Source organism: Balaenoptera physalus (genome assembly GCF_965194825.1).
Source record: "Balaenoptera physalus genome assembly, chromosome: 12".
In the NCBI taxonomy this organism is placed as follows: Eukaryota; Metazoa; Chordata; class Mammalia; order Artiodactyla; family Balaenopteridae; genus Balaenoptera; species Balaenoptera physalus.
This window is the reverse complement of record NC_138897.1, coordinates 66,370,790-66,396,703: the sequence shown is the minus strand read 5'-3', so window position 1 is coordinate 66,396,703 and position 25,914 is coordinate 66,370,790. Positions and strand designations below refer to the sequence as shown.

General features: G+C 38.0%; 1 protein-coding gene and 1 long non-coding RNA gene across 8 annotated transcripts in view; one reads left to right on the top strand and one right to left on the bottom strand.

Moving 5' to 3' along the window:
- The window catches only part of LOC309640278, a 711,494-nt gene that overhangs the window by 59,947 nt on the left and 625,633 nt on the right, over positions 1 to 25,914 (top strand). The window lies entirely within an intron of this gene.
- Positions 1,745 to 25,914, bottom strand: part of ANKRD12 (ankyrin repeat domain 12) — a 113,634-nt gene continuing 89,464 nt past the window's right edge. For 5 of the 7 annotated variants that reach the window (XM_082418559.1, XM_082418561.1, XM_082418560.1 and 2 more), the window contains 5 exons: positions 19,435 to 24,152; positions 12,292 to 12,390; positions 7,091 to 7,234; positions 5,210 to 5,305; positions 1,745 to 4,569 (listed from right to left, as the gene is read on the bottom strand). In XM_082418559.1, the coding sequence (XP_082274685.1) occupies positions 4,384 to 4,569; positions 5,210 to 5,305; positions 7,091 to 7,234; positions 12,292 to 12,390; positions 19,435 to 24,152 (5,243 nt within the window). In that variant the 3' untranslated portion in view covers positions 1,745 to 4,383. Of the gene's footprint in view, positions 4,570 to 5,209; positions 5,306 to 7,090; positions 7,235 to 10,826; positions 10,854 to 12,291; positions 12,391 to 19,434; positions 24,153 to 25,914 lie in introns of those variants that run through there. The other 2 variants (XM_082418562.1, XM_082418563.1) reach the window with 2 other exon arrangements.

Here is a 25,914-nt window from a genome sequence, read left to right as displayed (position 1 = left end):
AAATTCTTATGGATGTTAATAAAGACCTACCTGCCAAAGGGCTTGTGTGCAGAATAAGGACTTCCTACAAATCAATCAATAATAAAAAGACAACACAATGAAAAATGAGCAGAACACTTGAGGACAGTTCACAAAATAAAATGTACAAATGGCTATTAAACATATTAAAACATATGTTCAACCTCTTGAGTCATCAGAGAAATGCAAGTTAAAAGCACAGTAAGATACCACTACATATCCACCAAAACTGCTAAAATTGAAGACTGACAACACCGAAGATTGATGAGGATTCAGAGCAACTGGGCCTCTGATAGTTGGCAGTAGGAGTATAAAACGGTACAACCCCTTTGGAGAACTGTCAGTTTCTGATGAAGTTAGACATACATCTATGCCCTATGACCTGGTGACTGTACTCCAAGGTATGCACCCAAGCAATGAAAGAACATGTTCACAAAAAAAGATTAGCATGTTTAGAGCCGTTTTATTCAGCCCCCAACTGGGAACAATCCAAATGTCTACCAACAAGAGTGAATAAATAGGCTTGTACAATGTACTTCCACTCAGTAAGAAAAAGGAACATGACTGACACATGCAACATGGTGAATTTCAAAACCTCATGTTGAAAGAAGGCAGACGCAAAACAAGTGTATACTGTTTGATTCCATATACATGAAGCTCAAGAGCAAGTACAGGTAATCCATGGCGCCGGGAGTCATCACAGCGGTGGCCTCTGGGGTGAAGTACTCTGCAAGGGGGCAGGAGGGAACAGCGGGGGGGATGGAAATGTTTTGTATGCATCTGTCAGGACTTATCAAACTGCCTACTTAAGATGTGGGTATTTTTATTGGATACAAATTACACAATTAAAAAAAACTGAGGACCGCTCTTAAGCTGAGTGATGGGCACACAGGTGTTGTTTTTTACTCTATAGACATACGCTATATATGCCTCATTCTCTATATCAACAGCAAAATTTTCTTTAAAAGTCAGTCTTTCCAGGGATTTCCCTGGCGGTCCAGTGGTTGAGGCTCCAAGCTTCCACTGCAGGGGGCAGAGGATCGATCCCTGGTCGGGGGAACTAAGATCCTGCATGCCTCGCAGCATGGCCAAAAAAAAAAAGGTCAATCCTTCCACATGTACTTTTCACTGTTTAAATTATAATACTTATAATTCTAACCTTTTGAGCCATTTGATTAATAGGAATTATTTAAACTTTAAGGTTTGAAAAAGGATTTTTTAAAAAAAATTGTGGAAATGCTTCTTTTAAAACACAAGACATGACTACCTCATGAGTTTTAAAAAGTCAATTTCCCCTACATAAAATTTTTGGTTTTTATGTGTCAGAATATCAGAGATAGAATAAAAAATATTGCTAACTTTTTGGATAACTAAGAAAAATAGATATTTAGCATTGCTCAATTTCTAGAATAACTCTATAATTCCTCAGTCTGTTAAAATGAGCTTCAGGGGATCTTTGCTTGAGATTTTTACAGTTAAGTCTGCAGCATGTCTAATACTTAAAATTCATTTTCAAGACCTCATTCCTGAATAGACTTGAGCTCAAAAGGCTAATTCTTCAGAGGTTGTTTCCCCAGAATGAGTATTTTGCAATTTTGCCAGCTGCCCAAGTAAACACTAGTGTTGGGCTTGGAGTCACGTGGGAGTGGAAAATAAAAAAAAAACACAACACATTTCACTCTTATTTTTTCTATAAAAATATAACTCTTTATTAAATAACATGCACAAATATCTAGTCATTTATTAAACAGATATGATTTAGAACAAGATTTAAAGAAATACAAATCCTTAGGTACAATTTAGTATCTTGTTCATGATATTTGAATATTTTTAAAAAAAAATCACTGATTAAACTAACCATCCTTTATTTCTCTTTCAGAATCCTATATCTTTTTAGGCATATACCCCATTCCAAGTTTTTTCTAGCATTTTAGAGCTTCAGAATAATCTTTAATATCAAGAGCCCTTAACTTACTTACTTAACTATAAATTCCCGTGGAGAAGGCATTTACTTTTTTTTTTTTTTTTTTTAAGCTATCCCGATTAGCTTCGAATGAGTCACTTTACAAAGGGAATCTGCAGAAGCAGCATCATGGCAGACAGGCTCCAGCAACTTGAGGTACCACTGAAGAGGGTGAGAACTGTGGTTAGTACTAAAAAGCTGGGATGACTAAAATATGCCAGATTTCTGCTTGCTTGGTTTTTCTCTTCTGCAGCTTGTTCTGTTTGGCCAAACAGTGATTTTTTTTCCGCCCCCCTTCTCTGGTTGAACCATCAGAACAAAATGCTGTATAAACTTACCCTTCTCATATTTTCTATGATTTCAATGCTCAATAATCTGTTTTTTTATTTTTAGGCAAAAGTATAAACAAAATTTGCATTAAGTTTTTCATATTAAAAAGTATTGCTTTTATAAATTAGTTTTTAATGTTCCCAGCCTTAATAAACTTAACTTCAACAAAACCAGTGCTTCAAAATCTACCCTGCCTTTCTTGGCCCCATTTATCCAATAAAAAAGGCCAAAATCTTTCATCTAAATTTCTAAAGACTACTACATCCAATCTTTATAATAAAGTCCTTGCACTGTGTATTTTTCACACGTGCTGCTTTATTGCGCATGCTAAGTACAGTATCAATTAAAATATAAACTGATGTAAAAATTCAAAAATCCCTAAGCTTAATATATACCTTTGCACTCAAAAACTTCAATTTTACATTCTTTCCCACTAGCTGGGATTTCCAACTTGCAAGCTGAATTTAAATCACTTTATTCCTCATATATTCTTTTCACTTTTTTCTATCAGAATAAAAAACAGCCGGTATTATTTTATAATTCAATAAAGTATTGTGGAAAGTTCTGTAAATTTTATCTCATATACTTATGATCAATTTTACATATAACCTATTTTCTTTCCAAAAATGTTTAGTAAGTTTAGCAGCAGGTTTCAGATCTGAAATATTCCTGAATATTTAATTTACATCATGTTATAGGAGAAACTGGACTTTTTCTAAGTATATTGCTAATTATTTTATTAAAAACAGCATACCAAATCTTATTTTAATTATAAAATTCTGAAAATTATATGTTTTGCATCTTGATACAAGGAAGAAATACAACATATTAATATTTCATAAACATTGCAGAGATCGATCAGAATATGCCCATTTCTTTTACCTATTTTGACTACCAAATATCTCTTTTTTGAGTACTCAGTTATTTTAAAAGTGCAAAGGTTATTAAGCTTAAAACATTATATTTAAGCAATGTAAAAAAGTTTTACAATGATTTAACATGACCAATAAAATTTATTAAACATATTTACATATATTCACAGATTCTTTCATATTTGAGTATTAAAATAGACATTTACAATTTCAGAATTTTCATTCAAAGGCATTTTTTGGGGGAAGAGGAGAATAGGCTCTATTGTGAGATGAAAAAAGAGCTGTTTCTTTGCATGACTAATTCTAAATAAAATGTCCAACATAGTAAGTCACAGGTACTATCCTGGGAGACTGGTATGAAACACCTTACACTACCGTCAGGCATCGCTATGGAGAGAATTAAATTATAGGAAGCATGCAGTATGGCTAAGTCACAGTCTCTACAGTTCTGTGATGGAAACAAGCTTACTCAGACACGCATGCCTTATTTAAAAGTCCTGCTACCTCAACACACTATCACTACACTCCATACCATACAAACTACAACTTTGGTCCTTAAACATTAGACAAAACAGTTTTACAATTATTTCTTTGTATATGTTTTGACTACCAATCCCTTTGTATACATTTTGACCATTAATTACAAGATTTACATCTGCACAATATGTATAAAATAAGTTATTAAAAAGGAAGACAATATTAAAACTTTCAAAAAGAAAGCTGTACAATTAACTTACAGATATAATAAACTGAAGAAATTTTGTGCCAAGTTTTCCTTCCACATTAGAAACTATTTGGTAGGAATTGAGCCTTTTAGTTTGCTGATCTGTTTTAGTAGAACTTGACAGAACCTCAACACCCGTGGTCACCTCGTACGTAGAGCACTAACAGCTTCCAGCGCCATTAGCAGATCCTCAGCTCCCTAAACATCTACCTCGTCTGCCAACGTGCTCCAATGCGAGTCACCTTTCACCAATATAAATAATAGTTTTCAGTTAGAAACTGCTTGGATCTAAGATCCAAAATAATTCTTTTCATTTTTAATAAAATGACAGTGTTTACTACATCACCAACTTTAGTTGAACTTTACTAATAGCTGTGAAGGCATAATATCATATTTTTGTCAAAAGGCAGTATTCCACAGTATAATACTCTTAAGCCTCATTCATTTAAAACACCACCACCAGGAAGTCACGGCTGCTATATAGGAGTCAATTCAAAGTCATCATTCACATCAACAAGGGGAACGTAAAACTCCTGAATTTCATAAATGCTGATAGATTTATAGGTGGCAGGATCAAGTTCCTGGAGTTTGAGCTGCCATTCTAACCTCTGGACGGCATTTAAAGCTGCAGCTTCATGTTGTTGCCTCATTAAAAGACAGGTCTATTTAAAAGAAGAGAAGAATTCATTGATTATTTATTACAATTGCTTTGTTTAAAAATTAATCTCATGCATCGTTTCTTTAGGGTGTAAGATGGATATACTAGGGTATGTGAAGCTTCTGAGTCACACATCCATTTCTGGTTTACCCTGTCTGTATCCATATGCCAAATACTTCTGGACCCACAACTTCACACTCATCTAACAGACTTTAATTTGAAACTGTTCTTTCAAGCAATAAAATTTCAAATTATCAGAAGAATCAAGAAAATCTAAGGAAAAGTGATTTTTGAAATGATTCAAACCAAATAATTTTCTTTACAGATTACTTGCAAAATACATTTCTTCTCTTCTTGTTCTCCCCTCTTTCACATGTTGGAACTATAACCAGACTCATACACTGGATAACAAATAAGAAGATCTCCATTAGAAACTGCTTTCTCTGTGGTAGCTGCACCATGTACATGAAATTGGACCCGAAAAATGGGGGGTTTTTATCTTCCTTTATCTTCCAAAGTGCGACCGCATGAGGATTCACCACTAACCGGTCTTTCCTTTCCTAACCACTCCTCTCTAACACAGCTACAGTTTCTGTTTATGAAGGGGAAGTATCCAGTTAAAGTGAACTTCTAAACATACATACCTTTAATTTGTCAAATTTATCATCCACATCTTGTAACCAAGACATGAATTGTCTTGCATTAAAACGATCCCTCACAGAAGTTTTACTGTCATCAGACTGAAAGAAAACATTAAAATTGTTGGATATTATAAAATAAAATAACCTACTTTAAAATCTATATGCCATTTTATCTTTTTATGGTATATTCTACTTTTAAAGGAATGATGAAAAGTATATTTCAAAGAAAGAAAACATAATCTGAATATTTTAAAAATCTGATAAAGTATTTCCATACTGAGATTAGTTATTAGAATTATTAGGATGCTGGGTTTAGTTATTAATTAAATAGAATCCTACCGATCTGTGTGTCAAAAATGTCTCAGAAAGGCATGTCATATGAAGTATTACATGCCTGTGACTTCTTATTAAAGCATAATTGATTATGAAATTAATTTTAATGTTATCGTTTACCACACGTAGGGAGAAAAAAATGTTAAGGTGGGAGACAGGCTTTTGGGGCTGACATTTCTTCCAGGACCAGTCCTTTGGAGTGCTCACAAAGAAATTCTATACCAACTCTTAAGAATACCAGTTTTGGTATTCTTTTAAGATAGGCTATATTCAAACGTCAGCTTTGTATCTTACTGTGTAATCTCAAACTAATTACATACTCCAATTTTCTATTCTGTAAAATAGGGTAAAAGCACCTCTTTTAATCTTGTTTGAGAATTGAGAGTCACTAAGCCCTTGTTCTAACGTTTGGGCAATGGGAAGCACTGGGTCTGACAAACAACTGCTGCCATTACTGCTGCCAAAGCTCTGACCACCAGCACCATCGAGGTGGCATCCAGGCATCACAATCACACTACTCACATTCTTAGCTGTTACCACTTCCTCCTTGGTCTTCAGGTAAGACCTTTTGACTATTTTAAATTTTATTATTGAACCTTTTTTATTATTACAAGTTTATTTTGAAAAGGAAGAGGTCTGATATGAGAATGGATAAAGGATGGCCCAAGCCCCTACCCAAGGAAGCGGACTTGTTCCTTAGTCCCTCAGCAGCTATGCTCACCTGAACAAGCCTGCTCCTCAGTGGAGAGACCGTCTACCAACTGTAAAGCCAGCCGTACAAGGGTGGGTAACAGGCCCACAGTCATCCTCAAGACGATGATTAAGTTCTCCTGCCCTTCAACTATTAGGTGGCTTGTGGCCTGATCCTTTTTAGTCTCTGATTCGGGGATCATTCTGAGGGTTTACTGGGAAAATTCACTTCTTTTCAGAAATTCTCTTTATAACCCATCTGGGACTCCCTTTGTTGTTGTTTTTTTTTTCCAGGTGAGAAAAATAAAGTCCAGAGAGAACTAAGTAACTTTCTCTGTAATATACTGCATATACTTTGTGTCTCTATAGTTTGTCTGATTTAAAACAGTATTTTCTAGTCTTTTTTGGTGATAATCCTTCACTGTCTCTGTTTATACTTTTATATTCTCTCTTATAACCAAAGAATTTCATTCTGGTTTATGAACCACAAAAAAATTCTGACAACTGATGTCTGGTTCTGAATTCACGTAATTTATATGTGGCAGTAAACTCTTTTCAAGCTGTAGCTACAGTTTTCCACAGCTGTGTTAATTTATCCCAACAACATCCAAGATCCAAACAAAGCCTGGCCCTCTCTCAGCACTATCACGACCTGGGCTCCACCTGTCGCCCTTTCTAGCTTCCAGCAGCTTCCACTTTAGAAGCAACTTACAAGTTATCTATAAAAAGTACTTTAGTGTGAAAGAGTTGTTTTCTCCTTTGAGCTTTACTGATTGTTGAATTCATGTTTCTTCTGAGGACCCAGATTACCAAAGGTGCCTGCTATCCTAAGAGCACTAAAGGCCATGGCTAGTCCTTTACCTGGGCGTCCAGTGGCACGCTGTACACTTCTGCGTCCAGGAGAACAGTGCATGCGCTGAATGGCAGTGTCTGATTTGCCAGTGTTCTTGCAGCTCTGTAATGAACCCGAAGAACTTCCTGTTCATTGGATACAATGAGTTTTTCCTAGTTGAACAAAGAATTAAAAAAACAACAACAATTCTTCAACCACTTGTTCTTCAAATAAAAATAAAATCACTTAGGGCTTCCCTGGTGGCGCAGTGGTTAGGAATCCGCCTGCCAATGCAGGGGACACGGGTTCGAGCCCTGGTCCAGGAGGATCCCACATGCCGCGGAGCAACCAAGCCCATGCGCCACAACTGCTGAGCCTGTGCCCTGGAGCCCACGAGCCACAACTGCTGAGCCCGAGTGCCACAACTACTGAAGCCCGTGCGCCTGGAGCCCGTGCTCTGCAGCAAGAGAGGCCACCCAATGAGAAGCCCGCACACCGCAACGAAGAGTAGCCCCCGTTCGCCGCAACTAGAGACGCCCGCGCACAGCAACAAAAGCCCAACGCAGCCAAAAATAAAAATAAATAAATAAATTTAAGAAAATAAATAAATAAAATAAAATCACTTGAAGTGCTAAAGAACTTCAATCTCAGAGCAGGTTTTCTTTCACAGTAAGCTTGAGAAATTGGAGAACTCCAAGAGTTCCAAAAGTATAAGCAAATTTCCTTTTCAAAATCAGCAGTCTCTTTTTAAAAATCATCTTCTTAAAATGTACAATGATGGCTTTTAGTATACAGTTGTCCCTTGGTATCTGCGGGGGATTGGTTCCAGGACCCCCACAGATACCAAAATCCATGGATGCTCAAGTCCCTTATATAAAATGGCATAATATATGCATATAACCTACACACATACTCCCGTATACTTTAAATCATCTCTATCTAGATTACTTATGATACCTAATACAATGTAAATGCTGTGTAAATTTGCCAGTGTGTGGCAAATTCAAGTTTCGCTTTTTGGAACTTTCTGGAATATTTTTTCTTGAGTATTCTGATCTGCAGTTAGTTGAATCCACGGATGCGGAACCTGCAGATATGGAGGGCCAACTGAATTCACCAAGATGTTCAACCATCACCACTAATTCCAGAACATTTTCATCACCCCAAGAAGAAACCCCATGCCCATCAGCAGTCACTCTGCATTCCCCTACTTCCCCTGACAACAGCGACTCTACTTTCTGTTTCTATGGATTTACTTATGAACATTTCATACAGATGGAATCATATGGTAACTTGGTCTTTTGTGACTGGCTTCTTTCACATCCCATGTTTTCAAGGTTCATCTGTGTTGTAGCATGTATCAGTACCTCATTCCTTTTTACCACATTTTCTTTATCCATTCATCAGTTGATGGTCTTTTGGGCTGTTTCTTCCTTTGGGCTATCATGAATAAAGCTGCTATGAACACTCATGCTCAGTTTTTGTTTGAATGTATATTTTTATTTCTCCTGGGTAAATAACTAGGAGTGGGACTGCTGGGTTATAATGGTAGTTTTATGCTTAACTTGCTGACAAACTGCCAAAATGTTTTCGACAGCAAGTGTATCATTTTATGTTCTCCCCAGCAATGTATAGGGTTCCAGTGTTTTCACACCCTTGCCCATGTATGTTATTGTCTGTCTTTTTTATTATATCCATTCTAACTGTTCTGACATGATACACCATTGTGGTGGCAGCTTCTCTTTTATAACGAATATTTCATAGCAACAAACACACTGTACTCTAATGCTAACTACAGTTGACCCTTGAACAACGTGGGTTTGAACCAAGCAGGTCCACTTATACATGGGTATTTTTCAATAAATACGTACGACAGTCCTACACAATCCACGGCTGGTTGAATCCATGGATGCAGAAATGTGGATACGGAGGGCTGACTCTAAAGTTATAAGTTAATTTTTGACTATGCAAGGGGTTGGTGCCCCTAACCCTCATGTTGTGCAAGAGTCAACTGCACTTGTAAACCTCTGACAATCACAGTACAATCCTGCCTTAATGTGTTAAGTGGGATCCAAAACTTCCACTTATGTAATACACAGTCACCCTTTTGTAAGGTTAATGCCAATCTAGGCAATCCTCTGCATTTCGCAGATGGGAATTCCTGAGGTCCAGCTGCAGACCTTGGCCTGTCTGGAAGGCTGCGCTGGGAGAAGACTAAACATGTGGCTGGTCTCATCCCCACCATGTTGCCTATTCACCCCTCAACTGACAAGAAATTTATCCTTCCTCCACTGGAGAATGCAGGCCACAATATATCCAAATATGCATTACTGTAGAGTTTTTCTGTATTTATAATTTAGTGAAACGCTAAAGAGACAGTCCTATTTAATCTGCTATAAATTGCTATGTGATAAATGACACTCAAAAGAGAAGTGTTAAGTCCAATACTTATAATTTATGAATTTAAGTACAAGTTTAAGGTGGGACTTTAAGTGATAAATATCCAAACACGTGGTCAGATACTAAGAAAAAATAGCTAGAAGAAAAAATACTTTCTAAAAAGTTGGCTGGGGACTTCCCTGGTGGCACAGTGGTTAAGAATCCGCCTGCCAATGCAGGGGACACAGGTTCGAGCCCTGGTCCAGGAAGATCCCACATGCCGCGGAGCAACTAAGCCCGGGCACCACAACTACTGAGCCTGCGTGCCACAACTACTGAGCCCACATGCCACAACTACTGAAGCCCGCATGCCTGCGTACCTAGAGCCCGTGCTCCGCAATAAGAGAAGCCACCGCAATGAGAAGCCCGTGCACCACAATGAAGAGTAGCCCCTGCTCGCTGCAACTAGAGAAAGCCTGCGCGCAGTAACAAAGATCCAACACAGCCAAAAAAAAAAAAAAAAAGTTGGTTGTAGACCTGCAGAGATAAAGAGCAATAACCAAAAATCTTTTTCACCATACAAGAAAGAAATACATTAAAAAAAAAAATCCATTTACTTTATTTATTTATTTTTGGCTGCGCTGGGTCTTTGTTGCTGTGCGCGGGCTTTCTCTAGTTGCGGCAAGCGGGGGCTACTCTTCGTTGCATTGTGTGGGATTCTCACTGCGGTGGCTTCTCTTGTTGCGGAGCACGGGCTCTAGGAGCGCAGGCTTCAGTAGTTGTGGCACACGGGCTCAGGAGTTGTGGCTCGCAGGCTCTAGAGTGTAGGCTCAGTAGTTGTGGCACATGGGCTTAGTTGCTCCGTGGCATGCCGGATCTTCCCAGACCAGGGATCAAACCCGTGTCCCCTGCATTAGCAGGGGGATTCTTTTTTTTTTTTTTTTTTAAGCAGGGGGATTCTTAACCACTGAGCCACCAGGGAAGTCCCAGAAATACATTTTTTAAGTCAGACCCCCTCCCCTAAGATAATTAACAGAGATACGTGGCTTAACTGATAGCCTACATATTCCACTTTAGATCATCATTCTTAATGCTGTGTCTTTGAACTTCTAGAGCAGAGCCTCTCAAACAATGTCTTCTGAGAATGGGCTATGCCTCTCCCAAAGTACTGCCTTCCTCTTAGTTCCTGGGGAGGCGGGTAGGATGCGAGGTGGCTCTGAGGTCAGGGGCTCTTGGGGAGGCAGGTAAGGGGCCAAGGGCTCTGGCTGCAAGATGTGTTCATTCATTTAGCACAGTATTCCAATGTTATCATTTTCTATGGGAAAAATGCCCTCAGAACAGAGGTTCTTAGCCTTCGGTCCTCATACTCCTAAGAAGCCTCTGGACAGAACGAGGGGAAGGTCATCTGTGAACCTGAATGGGAAAAATTACGTCTTTATTTTTGCTCACCTCTAACTGGCATTTCTTTCAATTATCAATGTAGGCCACAGTGATGCCAGAAGTATTTGCAACTTTGTCATCCATAGAAATCACAACTATTTTCAATTCCTGTTATAGCTATTGCAGGTATTGCCCCCAAGTTTTTATATTAATTTCTTCTTTGAAATTCCAATAGTTATTAGACCTGCTACTGTATGACATGTGATGGCAGCTCTTCCATGTAGAGACAGCTGTGCTACACTACACAGCTGGCCAACTACCAACCAGTTCTTCCCACCGGAGAACCAAATGGCAGAGTTGTTTGTTCTCACACTGGCCAGACTTCTAAGTTGCTTTCTAGTTTTCTGTAATTCTAAATTGTTTGCTGGTGGATAAGTGGAAGGATGTGAGTCATTTTCACTATTAAAGTTCTGCAAATTACACAGTTCAAATGAGAATTCTAAACTGTCCGTAAGGCAGCACAGCTTTTCTAACACGGTTAGATGCATAGATGAATATATACCAGGTGACTTCACACATGCCTGATGGCTGAAACAGCTATTGATGTGGGTTATATGACCTAACTTCTTACTGCTAACAAATCGCACTGACATGGGTCATGGCACAATGTTGTAAGTTCTGTTTCAGTGCTTCTTTTTTTATTGCTTTTCTCTCTGTAATACTATAATTTTCTTCATTTAAAAACATTATTCTGAGGAAAGGTTTTATATTTAAATAACCAGATTGTTACAGGAATCCATGGCACAAAAAAGGTTAAGAACCTCTACCCTAGGAAATCAACCATGTATGAAGGAATTGCATACAAGGTTTTGCTTGTATAAGAATATGTGTGTATGTCTGTAAAGAAAGATCATAGCTTACATCACATTTTCAGAAAGTCCCTGACCCTCCCACAAAAAATTAAGGTGTTATTATTTTTGTCAATCCAAGTTACTTTGATGATTTCTATAAATAATTAGATAGGTTTCCCCCCCCCCCATCATTTTATGCCAAAACTAACCACCAGAAACTGGAATACTAAAGCAGACCCTAAAAGGACCAATGAGCACAACCTTGTTAAGAGTCTGTACTACAGTAGCTGGTACCAAGCAACAATTCCAAAGCTTGGAAATCCAAATGTCCAAATAGGAATTCACTGCTACAGTTCTGCAAATTCGGCAAATAATAAGAAATTATTAGAGATTCTTATATCAATATATCAAATATATACTGAACGTGAATTGTAACATGGGAGCAGCTATCCTAAATCAGGCTTAAAAATTCTCCATCTTATTGCGTGAGCACAAGATAAAATCAAACCATTTCCCAAAATGGCTTTAAATAAGAGTCACTAATAAAAAACTGTAGGCAATTATAATGTATTGTTAAAATAGTTATTTTTGACATAAATGTAAATTTAAATATTTCTTACCCTTTCAATACTGTGTTGCAAACGAAGTTTCATCCTTACAACTTCCTGTTGTCGAAAAAGCTCTTTAAGCGGATCTGACAGGGAAGGTGGTGGGGTAATCTAATTAAAAAAAAAAAAAGTTGAAAACATTAGATTTTATTTACAAAAATCGGCTATTCCTATAAAATTAAAACTTTTTAGTGTGTAACTTAATGAAAACATAAATTCTAATGTTCTTTGAATTAAATAATATAGTAACAATTACACAATTGGTTGTTACTTCTCAATTTAAACTCTTTGAAACAAAGCAGAGCATTCCAGAAAACTTTTAATTGTTTTAATTCTGTTTAATGTTTTAATTCTGAGGCCACAGCAAATTCCAAAGAGCACATTAGGACTAAGGCAGTTATTTACCATACAGAGACACATTTTAGAGCATCAGTAAGTGATAGTTCAAAGACAGGGAGGAAGGAGTAACAAAAACACACAACACTGAGCAAACAGGCCTAAAGATGACAGCAGTCTGAGGGTATGGTAAGTGAAATCTCTCTGTATACATGATAAAATCCAAACACTAAAGTGCTGAGTTTTACATTTAGTGAATTAACTCTTTTATAAAAATACATGAAACTGTCTTCTAATACAGTTGTAGTTTTCAAACTTTATTATATGTGGTAACTCACTTTGTTTATCCATGCTCCAAAAAGCGTATGTTTAGTTCATCTCTAAATTGATCATTATAGTGAACTGTGCTTTCTGGTAGATGCTGGAGGTTAAGAAAGCTGACTCAGGGACTTCTCTGGTGGTCCAGTGGTAAAGAATCCGCCTTCCAACGTGGGTTCGATCCCTGGTCGGGGAACTAAGATCCCACATGCCACGGGGCAACTAAGCCCGCGCGCTGCAAACTACAGAGCCCACGCGCTCTGGAACCCGTGTGCCACAACTAGAAGCCCGTGCACCGCAACGAAAGATCCCGCATGCCTCTACAAAGATCCTGCATGCCGCAACTGAAACTCAATGCAACCAAAACCAAAAACACGAAAGAAAGCTGACTCAGTCTATGTATACACTCAAGTGTTAATATAAAGAGACATCCAAGTATGGCAGTAACTGTCTGTGATCCCTGAATATTCTCCCTCTACCTCTTGGAGTATCTATATACCCCCCCACCCCAAGCTTTTAATTACTGTCAGCATATTAGAGTGAAGTAACAAAGGTATCTCAGCACATTTTGGCACAGTTTAATAACTCTGGGGACTCTTCTGAAGGGGGAACAAGCAGATACTGTGTGCTTCCTGATGTGGCGCTACAGGGATTATGCAGTACTATACAGGAAACACTCTTGCCAAAGACACAAACCTGGATCCAATCAAGACTCTATTTATAAACAGTAAACAGTTTATAGGAATCATGGGGAATTGAAAACATGTCAAATAACAATCAGTTGAATCAATGCAGAAAATTCTACAATACCAATAATTTACTGGGGCTGATCATTTTTCAGGTCTCTGATTGCAGTAATGCATTTGATTTCTGTGTCTGTAAACTTCTTTAAATTTAATAAGAAGAGGCAAGAGTAGAGTTTGGTGCTATTATTTTAGTTTTGCGAAGTCATACAGGCGTCCTTCAAGCAGCACAGAGGACAAATATCTACTCCTTTGAGACCGGACTGTCAGAGAAAGCTTCTTTGAGAGGGTAATGCCTGAGCTCTATCTTAAAGGAAGAGCCAGAGTAAAGAGTTAAGGGAAATGAGTTGTGGGGAAAAAAGAAAGGGAAAGAAGGGAGGGAGATAATTCACACACGAGAGGACAGTATAATCACCTGCATGAGAACACCTGGTGTCAGGAGGCAACTGCAGGCTGTCCTGAGTTCCTGGAACATCGATGTGAGGGCAGGAAGGGTGGGATACAAGGGTGGAGAGGGCAGCAGAGCCCAGTAATAAAGCTTGTAGTCTGTTCTGGAAACAGCGTTTCTTCAAGCATGACCCACAGAACACTGGGTGCATAGAGATGATTTACCGGAAACGGTTCCAAGAACAAGTAAGTTTGGGAAACACTGTATATATGTACTTATTTAGGTATCCTGTAATTAACAAATTAAATTTTAATAGTTCTCAGAAATCCTACAGTGAAGAAATCTATTTATTTTTAGATAAATGGTGTTTCCCAAACTTATTTGATCATGGAAAACACCTCTCTCTCCCTACTGGAGAAGGTATTTAATTAACATACTGTGGAACACATATTATTTGTAACACATTAGGGTAAATTTTGTATGTAATGGGGAACCAGTGGAAGGTCTTAATAGCTCACTGCTATATTTGGAGAACAGGTATTAGGGGGACAACACTGTAGGCAAGGAATTAAGGAAGCAGGTCACTGTTACACTGGTGTTAGATGAGGAGGGAGTGGAAGAGATGGGGGTCTAAAAATGCAGGTAACTGACCGATTTAGGATAAAAAAGAGGGAGCAGCTGAGGACCTGTAGGTCCTTAGCACGAGGACTGGATGGCTAGTAATAGAGACCACAGGAGGGGACACGAGGAGAGAAGCAGGTTTGGGGGCAAGTTCAGTGCTGAAATGTTGAGTCTGTGGAGCTATCCAGTTAGCAAAAAAGAAGCCGAGGAGAGAGGTTTGGGCAGAATATATAAATTTGGGAATTCTCAACATATATCAATCTATAGAGAAGTCTCTATATGGAGACTTTTGAGGAAACTTTCCTTTTGCTGTTTTCCTCATCTACCTGTAAGTAAATCAGGCGTGGAGATTTTGTCTTTTTTAGCATCTGTGAGTCCCAGGAGTCTCTAGAACAGAAGCTCTCTTGACAGCTTCCTCGGGACACCCTTTCTTCTCATCCCCCACACCTCCATCCCTCCGCAGGGTTTCTGTGTATACCAGCTTGTGACAAGTCTTTTTCTTTTTTTCCTCCGCCTGTTCATTTGAGTTTTGGGAACCTGACCTAAAGTTTTATTTTTCTGCCCTGTATTTCCTCTGGAAAAACGGCAACATTCTGGCTAAATTTTAAGAAAAGCATGTGATAGAAGAAAGAACATGTAAGTGGACTCTGGAGACAACATACCACATTTATTAACAGGTTCTATAATCAGATTACACAGACAAAGTGAAGAAACCACTTTGACAAAAAGGCAATTAGCAGACTGAAAGGAAACAAATGGATAAAATATTGGTAAATACGAAAAGTAATGTAACAAAGCGATTTTTGTTATTCTGGTCTTTATTATTTTTCAAAAACTAAGTTTCAAATAAACGAGTTTTAGTCCAATAAACTCAAAAGTACAGCTTTTTATGAGCAAAAGGTGGAGGGTTCACATATTAGCAATAGTAAATGTGACCCTTAAAGTAATTTTGAGCTGGATAAAATAATGGTAACCTCTTAAATCTGTACAATGTTTTAAAAGTTTTCAATGGGCTGTGACATATACTATTTCAACCTGCTTTGAGGTGGGGTAGACATTATTGTTTTACAGATATCAAAACTAAGGATCAGAGAAGTGAAGCAAATTCTTCAAGATCACACAGGTGGTTTGCAGCAAAATCCAGACAAACTCACGTATGCTACTTGGAAATCTACTACTTTTTCTACTACATTGTGCTGTGTGTTTCTCTACTTTAGTAATTTTCATTAAAAACAAAGAAAAAATTCCCTACTACATCCAGAAATAATTCTAAGCTCTGCTTATAACGCCTTTTGAAACAACACTTGATTATGACTAAATTCTAATTCAATTAAAGTTATATCCCCAGAACTGCTGCAAGGGGATTAAACTTGTATCACATCATCTTTGCAGGAATAAGCAAAGCTGATAGTAAACACAGGCATGCATAACACATACACAAATACGCATCACACTATATACACTTGTATACATACATATACCTATCAGTAGGCAGATAGTGTTAAAAGTGTAACCTAACAGTTTATTAGAAATTGTTTTTAGTGAAATAGTTCATAAAAATTTCTAATTTAAATGTGTTCTTTATAGCTTTATCTATATTTCAACCCTGTGATACATAGTTCAATTCAAAGTTCTTATCCTTTAAGGAGAAATAAAGGAAAAAAGGAAATTATTAGCTTTATATTCTTTGAATCATTAACAAATTATCTTGCTGACAATTTGAAAGAATGACAAATTTATTTACAACTCTATTCTTTTAAATCTACTACTACTGTTTACTGTTAGTAGAGTAATATCAAAATCTCTGTCTAAGATTTAAAAGGCACTAGCATCAGGTATATTCCGTGAAAGCGGGAATAAAGAACCACCATTCCTCTAACTGTCTGATCTCCTCTGAGCTGGGCTTTGAAAGAAGGAACATGTGCAAAGGCAGGCTGTGAACCGGCAGGGAATGGCCTGGGGACCACCGAGTACAGCAGGGTAGTAACCACAGCCGAGCCTGCGTGAGAGGACCGTGTATGCAGGAGTGGGGACTTAGCTTATAGAAAACTGAGTCTAATTTAGAAGATGTTTAGCCAGGTAGTCATGAAGCAGATCTGAGTTTCATATAAGGAATCCAGACAATAAGTAGGCTGACTAGCCTAGAAGAGACTGGACTAGAACCTATGGCAGCTTCTCAGAATGTCTGTTTTGCTCATGTCTGATATCCAGTTAGCACTATGCTTAGCACACAGTTATGAATTACATGCATATGCAATTTTTGAATATCTGATTATGCTATATTCACATGTGTGATAATGCAGTAGTCTAAGGAGGTCATGAGGTCCCTGCATGACAGTGGTAAGAAAGAAGAGGGGAAAGGAAGTGAGATGAATCAATAGAACTTAGTGACTAATGTGACAGGAAGGAAGAGGGGAGGGTTGAGTTTTGGGTTCCCAGCCTGGGAAGTGAGGTAACAGATAATGATGGTAACTGAAGCAGATGGAGCAAGAAGAGCACTTCTGAGATAAGATAAAGCGTGTTTGGTATTGGACATAATGACTTTAAGGATATTGTGGGATATTCAGGAGACGTCCAGAAGCAGCTAGACACATGATTATGGAAATCAGTAGTGTATTCGGGGCTGAAGATAGATGTAGGACTCATTCTACAAGAGATCAAAAGTGTAGTAACCCTTAATCGGATTATAGCTCAGAGGGAGAGGCAGACATGTAAACAGTTAACTGCAACATAACAGGGGAGGTATAAGGAAGACACAAGCAATTCTGCTTTGACAAGACCTTGCACAGAGGTGACATCATAGTCGGTACAATCGATGGAAGAGGAGAGAAAAGGGGGCCCGGCGAAAACAACATTTCGCATAGAGGGAAAAGCACTGCCAAAGAACCCAAGTAGTGAAACAAGAGATTCCAAAGAAGAGTGAGTTCAGTTTGGCTGAAACACTAGGTGATTTGGATGAGTGGTGAGAAGGTGAATCAGGAGGGGTAGACTGGGGTCAGACTGTGAATGAATAATTATGCTGGGCTTAGATATGGGTTTTATGCTGTGGGCAATGGGAAGCCAGCTAATCACAGCTGAGATACTTCAATAGGGAAACAGCTTTTTATTGCTTTTGAAGGGACATAAATTTAACAACAAAAGAGAATGCTCCAATAGAAAGAAACTAGGAGAAAAAAGAAGGGAAAAACTTGCTGTGACGTTGAGAGTAAGAGATAACGACAAGGGCCCTAAACCAAGGCAGTGGTAGAAGGTACAGATTCTGGAAGGGAGAATGGTCAGAATTTGGTTTCTACTGTGGGTGTCTTCACTAATAAATACAAATTTGTTTTTAAGGGAGCGGGTGGTAACTCATTCCCTTTTGGTCTGTGTCAAGTCTGAAGTGGGAGTGGGCGCATGGTTAGCCCCTCCCCTCAAGAACGCGGGGTGCTGGTGGCTGATGGCTCCTGCTGCAGCTCCCCTCTAGGACGGAGCCCAAGGTCACATTCCTTCCCTGAGGGTAGACTCCCCGTTAGCAGCTCCTGCAGGTGCAGTGAGTCACTGTTGCACCTGCATTTATTTCAGTTCACCTGCTTGCTCTACCCGATTCTGATTCCCTCACACATAGACAGGGATTGCTCACAGTCTCAGAGTCAGCTTCCTGGGGAACCAAGCCCATTACAGGTGCCTCAGGTCATTCAGGTGACGATGCCCAGGAGGCACCTATATTTGAGTCTAGAGATCAACAGAGATGATACGGCGCAACAGAATTTTTTGGGACTAACTGGTGCGTGGAAGACTGCTGAAACCACAGAAAGAGACAGGACCTCACTGAATGGAAAGCTGACTGAAAATTTAATTCCTGGAGAACGCTGATGTTTAAGGAGTGGGTAGAGGAGCCATAAAAAGACAGAAAAAGATTAGTGAGGCAAGAGGACCAGAAGAGTGCACCATCATGAAAGACCGGGGAGTGGGGGGAATTTTATGAACAAGATGGTCATGATATCAAATATGACAGAGATCAAGTAGAAAGAAAAAGGGAGAGGCCAAACAATCAGGCAATTACAAGCTCACTGGTGAGCTTTGTCAGTGCACATAACGGTGACAGGAGGAACAAGAAGTGAGAGAGGAGACATCAGACACAGACCACTCTCCAAGGTGTGGCAGTGAGAGAGGCTGAGCTAGACAAACTGACAGGCAAGGGGCAACTTTTTTCTCCCTGGGATGAAGGAGACCCAAACATGGTCAGAGTGGGTGGATAAAGGCCAGTGGAGAGAGAAAATTTTAAAATATATTAGCAAGAAGTGTTTTCATAGAGGAAGGCTCCAGAGAAGACTGGAGGGAATGGGATCAAATGCACATGGAAAGGAATTACGCTTCAGAGAAATAAAAGTATAACTCCTTAGGGTTGAAAGAAAAAGCAGGTAAAGAACAAAATACCATGGACCAGTGCTGTTCAATAAGGTAGCACAGCCTACACACGGCTACTGAGCACTGACTGACACTGGCTGGTCTGAACTGAGACATACTGCTAGCCCACCGGATTTCAAATACTCAGCACCAAAAAAAAAAAAAAAAAAAAAAAAAAGATTATAGACTATCTCAATAACTTTTCTATATTGATTCTATTTTGACACTGAAATATTAAAACTAATTTTGCCCGTTTCCTTTTACTTTTTAAAATGTGGCTACTAGACAATTTAAAACTATACATGACTTTCGTCACATTCCTAGTGAATGGGCTGCAGGTGTGTATCAAGTGAGGTTACTTACTGTGGGGATGCAGATCTTGCTTAAGGGGTTTCCATCCAGGAGGTACGATCCATTAAATGTCACATATTCATCGTAATACTGAGGTGCTTGAGGGATAACACTACACAACAATTTGCGTTTTTCTTCGATTTTTTTCCGTATGTGCAAGTATTCAAAATACGGATTTGCTCTCTCTGAACTGTACGGCTGGATCTCGTCTAGTTTCAGAGAGTCCACGATGGCTGCCAGAGACTGCTGAGTTTTCTCTTTTGCTTGCAGTAAAGAGGGACTTGCTTGCACAGGCTGAGGCACACGTGACACTTTCCTTTTCCGTGGGTGGTGAATCTGAGGATCATCCTCCTCAGTTAATCTTATTCTTCCTCTAGGAGATGAAGACTCGGTATCTTTGTCTGCTAATAGTGTACAGGTGGCAAGAATCTGTTTGCTTTGATTTGCTATTGTATTTGCTTTGTTTCTAGTCATCCTTTGAGGAATTTGGTTTTCAGCTTTATCATCTTCAGCACTTTCTTCTAATTCTACTTTAACTAAGTGTCCGTATCTGTGCATTTCTGGTTGAGCTGGTTGTTGTGAATGGTTTTCCAGACTCGATAAAGTACTCTGTTGTGATTCTTCATCTTCTATGGAAAGCAAACACTTTTCACTTTCAGGACAATGTTTTGGATTATCCTGTTCATTCAGGTTTCCTTTTGGCATCCCTGCATTCATTTCACATAAATCAGAATCACACTTATCATTCAAATGAGTCAAAACCAAACTCTCCAGTTTGTTTTCTTTTTCGTGTGAAATAACCTGAATATCAGAAGTGCTATTTTCAGCCTCATGGCCACTGGAAGACTTATACATTAGTTTGCTAAATGCATAATATGTATTTGGCTGGGAAGAGGCATCACTTCCATTAAAGTCCTTTTCTGATGGTAATACAGGCAAAGTATTAGCTTTCTCAAAATTCGGTGCTGTTTCTTGAACAGTGCTTTCAGAGTACACTGGGACAAAGGCATCTGTCTTTTGAACATCTGTTAGGATAAAAGTATTCTCCGTATCTTTTGTAGATTCATTATCAGTATCTAAAACAGAACTGATAATTTGAATTGCATTTTTCTGTTGTAAAATACCTGGCTCTTGATTGGCAACATATGACAAAGACCTATGCTTAGAAATAGATTCAGCATCTGAAAGTGATTGGCTGTGAAAAGAGCAAGGTTGCTGTGAAGGGAGAAAGGACGCTGGATCCTGAGCACAAGTGTTTCCTGGCAATTCAGTCTGGTGCAAGGATACAAAATCAATATTCTGTTCTTTCAATATTTTGTTTTCAGAATTACAAAAACCCTGAACAGAGGAATCTTGATCAGGTGTAGTAGAATTTGGGCAGACGAAGTCACTGGCGCTTAATGACTCCCGTCTATCAACAGGTATTTCCCATGATTTACTTTGGATCACACCAACCTGATTAGACGGCTCTAGATACACAGGACTGTCCATCAAAGTGCCCACTGCAGCAGTGCTCTTGATACCATTTGTATCAGCAGAAGTATATTTGCTGTTTACAGATCTAGTTGGAGAGGCTGCAAAACTGGAATGTGTGTTAGACGCACTTGAAAGTTCTCTTTCAGGCACATCCGAGGGTACCTCAGGTTTGGGAGAAGGACAAGCATCTCTTGGCACAACTAAGCCATCTTGACTGCTTTCTTCTGATATTGTTTGGAAGTGTTTTGTATGTTCGCAAATGACAGATGGCACGCTACATCTTCGAACTTCTGCAGTTGGTCTCCCCTCATTTATAACTAGTTTAGCATCTTCTACCGAAGATGACCGGAGATGGGCTGTTGGAAGTCTGTTTGTATATGACACTTTAATCCGCTCTGGTAGTTCAGGCAGGCTATCTGACTCCCTTTCATGAAGGGCAGGAGATTTGGCAATTGACAAAAATGGTGACTGGGAAAAGGACATTTGGGAATCTGAACCTTCTAACATAAAGTCTGAGTCATACTCCACTGGAAGCCTTGGGGTTGTCACTGTAGTATGGCAAGAATCTTCTGAGCTAGCCACCGAAATCATGGATACAGACCTGGAGCTGAGACCTGGCTTTTCACTTTCTGATCTAGGAGATCTGTTTAAGCTATTATCTGAAACAAAGGATGACTTGCCTAAATTCACTGTATTTTTGGTGTCGACAGATTGTGACCTGTTACTTACAGCATCTTTGCAACGTTTCTCCTTGGTATAAGCATCAGTCAACTCTGAACTCTTCGACCTAGTAAGTTCTTTATTTTTGGACTCAGCTGGCACATGCTTTGTTTTTTCTTTATCTTTTACTTTAAGTTCTAAACAATTACGATTTCTCAACCGTTCCTTTTCTTTTTGCTTAATCTTTTCCTTGTGTTTTCTGTGCCACTGCTCTATTTCTAGGTCTTTAAGGCTTAGCATCCGTTCAAAGCTGGTCTGCATTAAGTCATCATTCACTAGCCTCTTTTCTTTGGGTCGAGTATCTTTTGATGCTGGTGATGACTTAGGTTTAGGCTTATCTGCTTCAGATTTTACTTTGAGTGAACTACTTAGTTGAACTTTATCCTTGTGTTTGTCTCGTTCTTTGTATCTGTCTATATCTTTATCTTTTTTGTCTTTTTCTTTTCCATCAGGAGTTCTCAAAGGCTCATCTTTTGTTTTTTCTTTAAGAGAGAAAGTTTTTTCATGTTGTGCTTTATTGCTATCTGCTATACTTGACCTCCTCTCTTCCTGGAACTGTTTGGAGTTAGTTATATTTACATTATCTCTAGATTTTTCCTTTTTATCTACCTCCCTATCTTTTTCTTTATTTTTGCTTTTTTCTGATTTAGTATACTCAGTATTATCTGATTGTTTGTTTTTTTTTTCCATCAAGTGCTTCTCTTTGCTCTCTGCAGGATGTCTCTCTTTTTCAAGTTTTTCTTTGTCATGTTTTCTATCTATCTTTTCTCTACTTTTCTCTCTGTCATCAGTTTTTTTAACGGTAGTCATGTTTTTTATCTTCTCACCTTCTTTATGGCATTTTTCTGTGTGATGTGAATATAGCTTGTCTTTTTCTTTTATTCTGTCAACACATTCACTAGGATCTAATCTGTCTTTCTCTGACTTATGCTCATGTTTTATCTTCTTCTCTTTTTCAGAGTTTTTTCTTTCAGCCTTCTCAACATCCTTTTCTTTACTTTGAAACCGTTTCTCAGATTTTTCCTTACTGTCTTTCATATGCTTTTCTTGTTTTTCAATTTCTATTTCCTTTTCCACTGAATGTAACCCTATAGACTCTTCACTGGCACTTATACCTAAAGAACTGAATTCTGTTTCTTTATCAGTTGGTACATTCTCTCTCTCATCTTTCAAATCTCTTATTTTTTCCTCCCTAAAAGATTTCTCACTTTCCTTTTTAATCTTTTCTCGTTCTTCTTTAAAGTTCCTCTCTTTGGAGACATGTTTTTCCTTGGTTGATTTATCATCTTTTATGTTTTTCTCCAACTTTGATTTTTTTTCTAATGTTAGGGACTCATGTTCCATACTTAAAAATAGATCTTCAGTTTCATCACTTTTAAAAAAATTCTCTTTCCAAAATTCTCTATCAAATTCCACACTTCGCTGCAGCTCTTTAGCACCATCCCTATTTTTGTATTTTTCCTTTTCACTGTCAATTTCTTTTTTATGCTTTTCTTTTTCCCTTTCTTTATGTTTTAATTTATGCTTTTTTAATGTTTTACCCTCTTTATCCATTTTTTTCAGCGTGCAATCTGAGTTTTCAAATGTTGGACTGTGATCTTCATCCTTTATTTTGGCATTTGACTTTTCACCAAATTCTAAGTGGAAATCTTTCTGATGTTTGTTTTTTTCCTTATGCTTACAAGATTTTACACTTGAACTTTCTGGCAAGAATTCAGATTCTATATTATCATACCGAACAAGATCAGGCTGTAATGACATTTCAGAACTTCCTGGTGATAAACATGTCTTAGAATGTTCTTGTTTTAGTGGTGTTGACTGCTTTTCACTGAGTCCACAAGAATGTTTGGGAGATTTACCAGTGGAAATATGAAATAAATGTAATGAAGTATCATCTTTTGGGCTAAAAGATTTCCTAAAATTCCCCTCCTCTCTGGTCTTTTCTGAACAATCTAGTGCAGTATTAACTGTCAAGTTTGTTACTCTGGTATTTTCTTTCCCCTCTTTTTCTTGCTTTAGCTCTTGGTTCTCTTTATTTTTGTTCTGGTTCTTTAATTTTCTTTTAACTTTGCCTTTCTGTTTGTGTTCATTTGAAACTCCATATTCCCTTCTGGTCTGTATATCAGAATTCGATGTTTCAGGGACAGAACATGGAGCAGAACACTTTTTGTTCTGAAGAATTTCTTCATCTGAACTTTCAGAACTTGAATACAAAACCCTAGATGGCTTTTGTTTTTTATTTTTAAATGATTTAGGATAGAAAGCTTTTTCCTGTTTTGCAAATAAGCTACTCTTTTCTACTTGAGCCTCGTTCTCTCTTCTCAGCTCTTTCCTAAGAATGCGCCTGCCATCGATCATCTTGCTTACTGCTTCCTCCTCGTCATCTTTGAACTCATACTCATCAAGGGCACATGGAAGAGCTGCTTTACTGGGAACTATTTGTTTACTTTCGCAGATGAGAGAGTCTTTCTCTGTCTCAGAGTCAATATTTTCATCAACACTGGAAGGATTTACAGACCGAGCCTCTTCAGAATCTAGAATAAGAAAGGAAAATCTGCTGTTAGTCAAGAGACAACTGTCAGAAAAGTAAGACTGAGAGAAAAATATAGCATATACATCAAATATTTCAAACAATTCAGAGAAAAAATTCATATTTGTATGTAAATAATACAACAGAAATATGTAAGAACTCTGCTACAGTTTTGTGGAAAAGCTTTATAGAGAATCTGCTTCAGGATGACACCCTGTGACACTTCTAAAAGCACACAATACACTGGATTTACAACACAGATACCAAGAAAACGTATCTAATATTAAAATGTATGTATAATATAATGAAGAGGTTCATAACTCAGGGGACTGGATTCAGGAAAACACTGGCTACTAATGTAAAAAAAAATTTTTTTTTTTGGCTGTGCCATGCGGCATGTGGGATCTTAGTTCCCTGACCAGGGATGGAACCCGTCCGCGTCCCCTGAAGTGGAAGCACGGAGTCTTAATCACTGGACCACCAGGGAAGTCCCCAATAAAATTTTACATATATGTACATTTTCTTTTTTCCTGGAGAGAGTATATTTAAGTAAAATTCTTTGATGTAAAAAAGATTAACAATCACTAACTTAAAGGGTTTATAATTAAGTAAACATCACAGATGGTTTTATATGCTTCAGAATTTTATTAGTAAAAGCATAAAAGAGCAAATGATTCCCATAAAGGACAGAACTTGAATAAAGGTGAATGGTTTTAACTATACAAGACACATGACTATTTGCTTTACTATCCGTTAAAGAAAAAAAAAAAAAAGAAGAAATATATCCCCCAATTACACAGTCAAGATTATAACAGATAAACTGGATACATAATTAGAAAAAAGCTATTTTATTCATTAGTTTTTTAATTTATAGTTTATTTTCTTCCTAGTTGGGCATCTTTTCTTAGCTGAAATATACATTGCATATATGGGGCCTCCAACTGGAAAGAAAACCCAGACCTCTAATTAAAAGAAAAGAAAACTGAGGCCTCTGACCAAAAGAGGAAAAAACCAAACTCATTATAAAAAGTAACTAAACACTTTTTTGGCTAAGTATTTAATAATATTAAAGTTATAAATTTATTTTAATACATCAAGCTTCCTCTGAAGTGATCTAGCTCCCAAATATTCTCTTTACATGGAAATTCAAATTCCAGAAGCATTTTAGAGGGTCTATAAGGTTTTGAGCACTGGACAGGAGCCGTGGAGAGACCACAATCTTATTTTTGGAGAAGATGTGGAAATATTCTAAGACAATACTATTATTAGGTGCCAATGAGTGACACGGTTATATTGACATGTGGTATAAAAAAGAACATTTTTGGAATTACAACTGCTTGTAAGCATAACTCCATTCCCAGTTATCAATATTGCAATACAGAGTATCAAGCCATAGAACTTTATGCTGCAAAAAAGGAACGGCTGTTTTGGAAGTAGTATTTATTCTGTTCCTTGATTAAATGAATACAAGAATATGTACTGATATGACAGGTGTTATTTTGTCTTATTGGTGCCTTATTTACAATTTGTTCTTGAGGACTGTTCTCCCCTTGCTGTTAAGAACTTGATTTTTTAGGGTTTATATGTAAGTATTCTATTTATATTATTTCTCATTAGGTAAGTTTTACTGGAAATTGGGAATGGTTTTTTCCTTTGTATATCCCACAAAACCTTAATTCGACACTTAGAATCAATCTTAAGTAAATATTTATTATGATCTTCCAGGCACAGAGTGCTAGGTGCTACGAGTGACATGATGAAAAGAA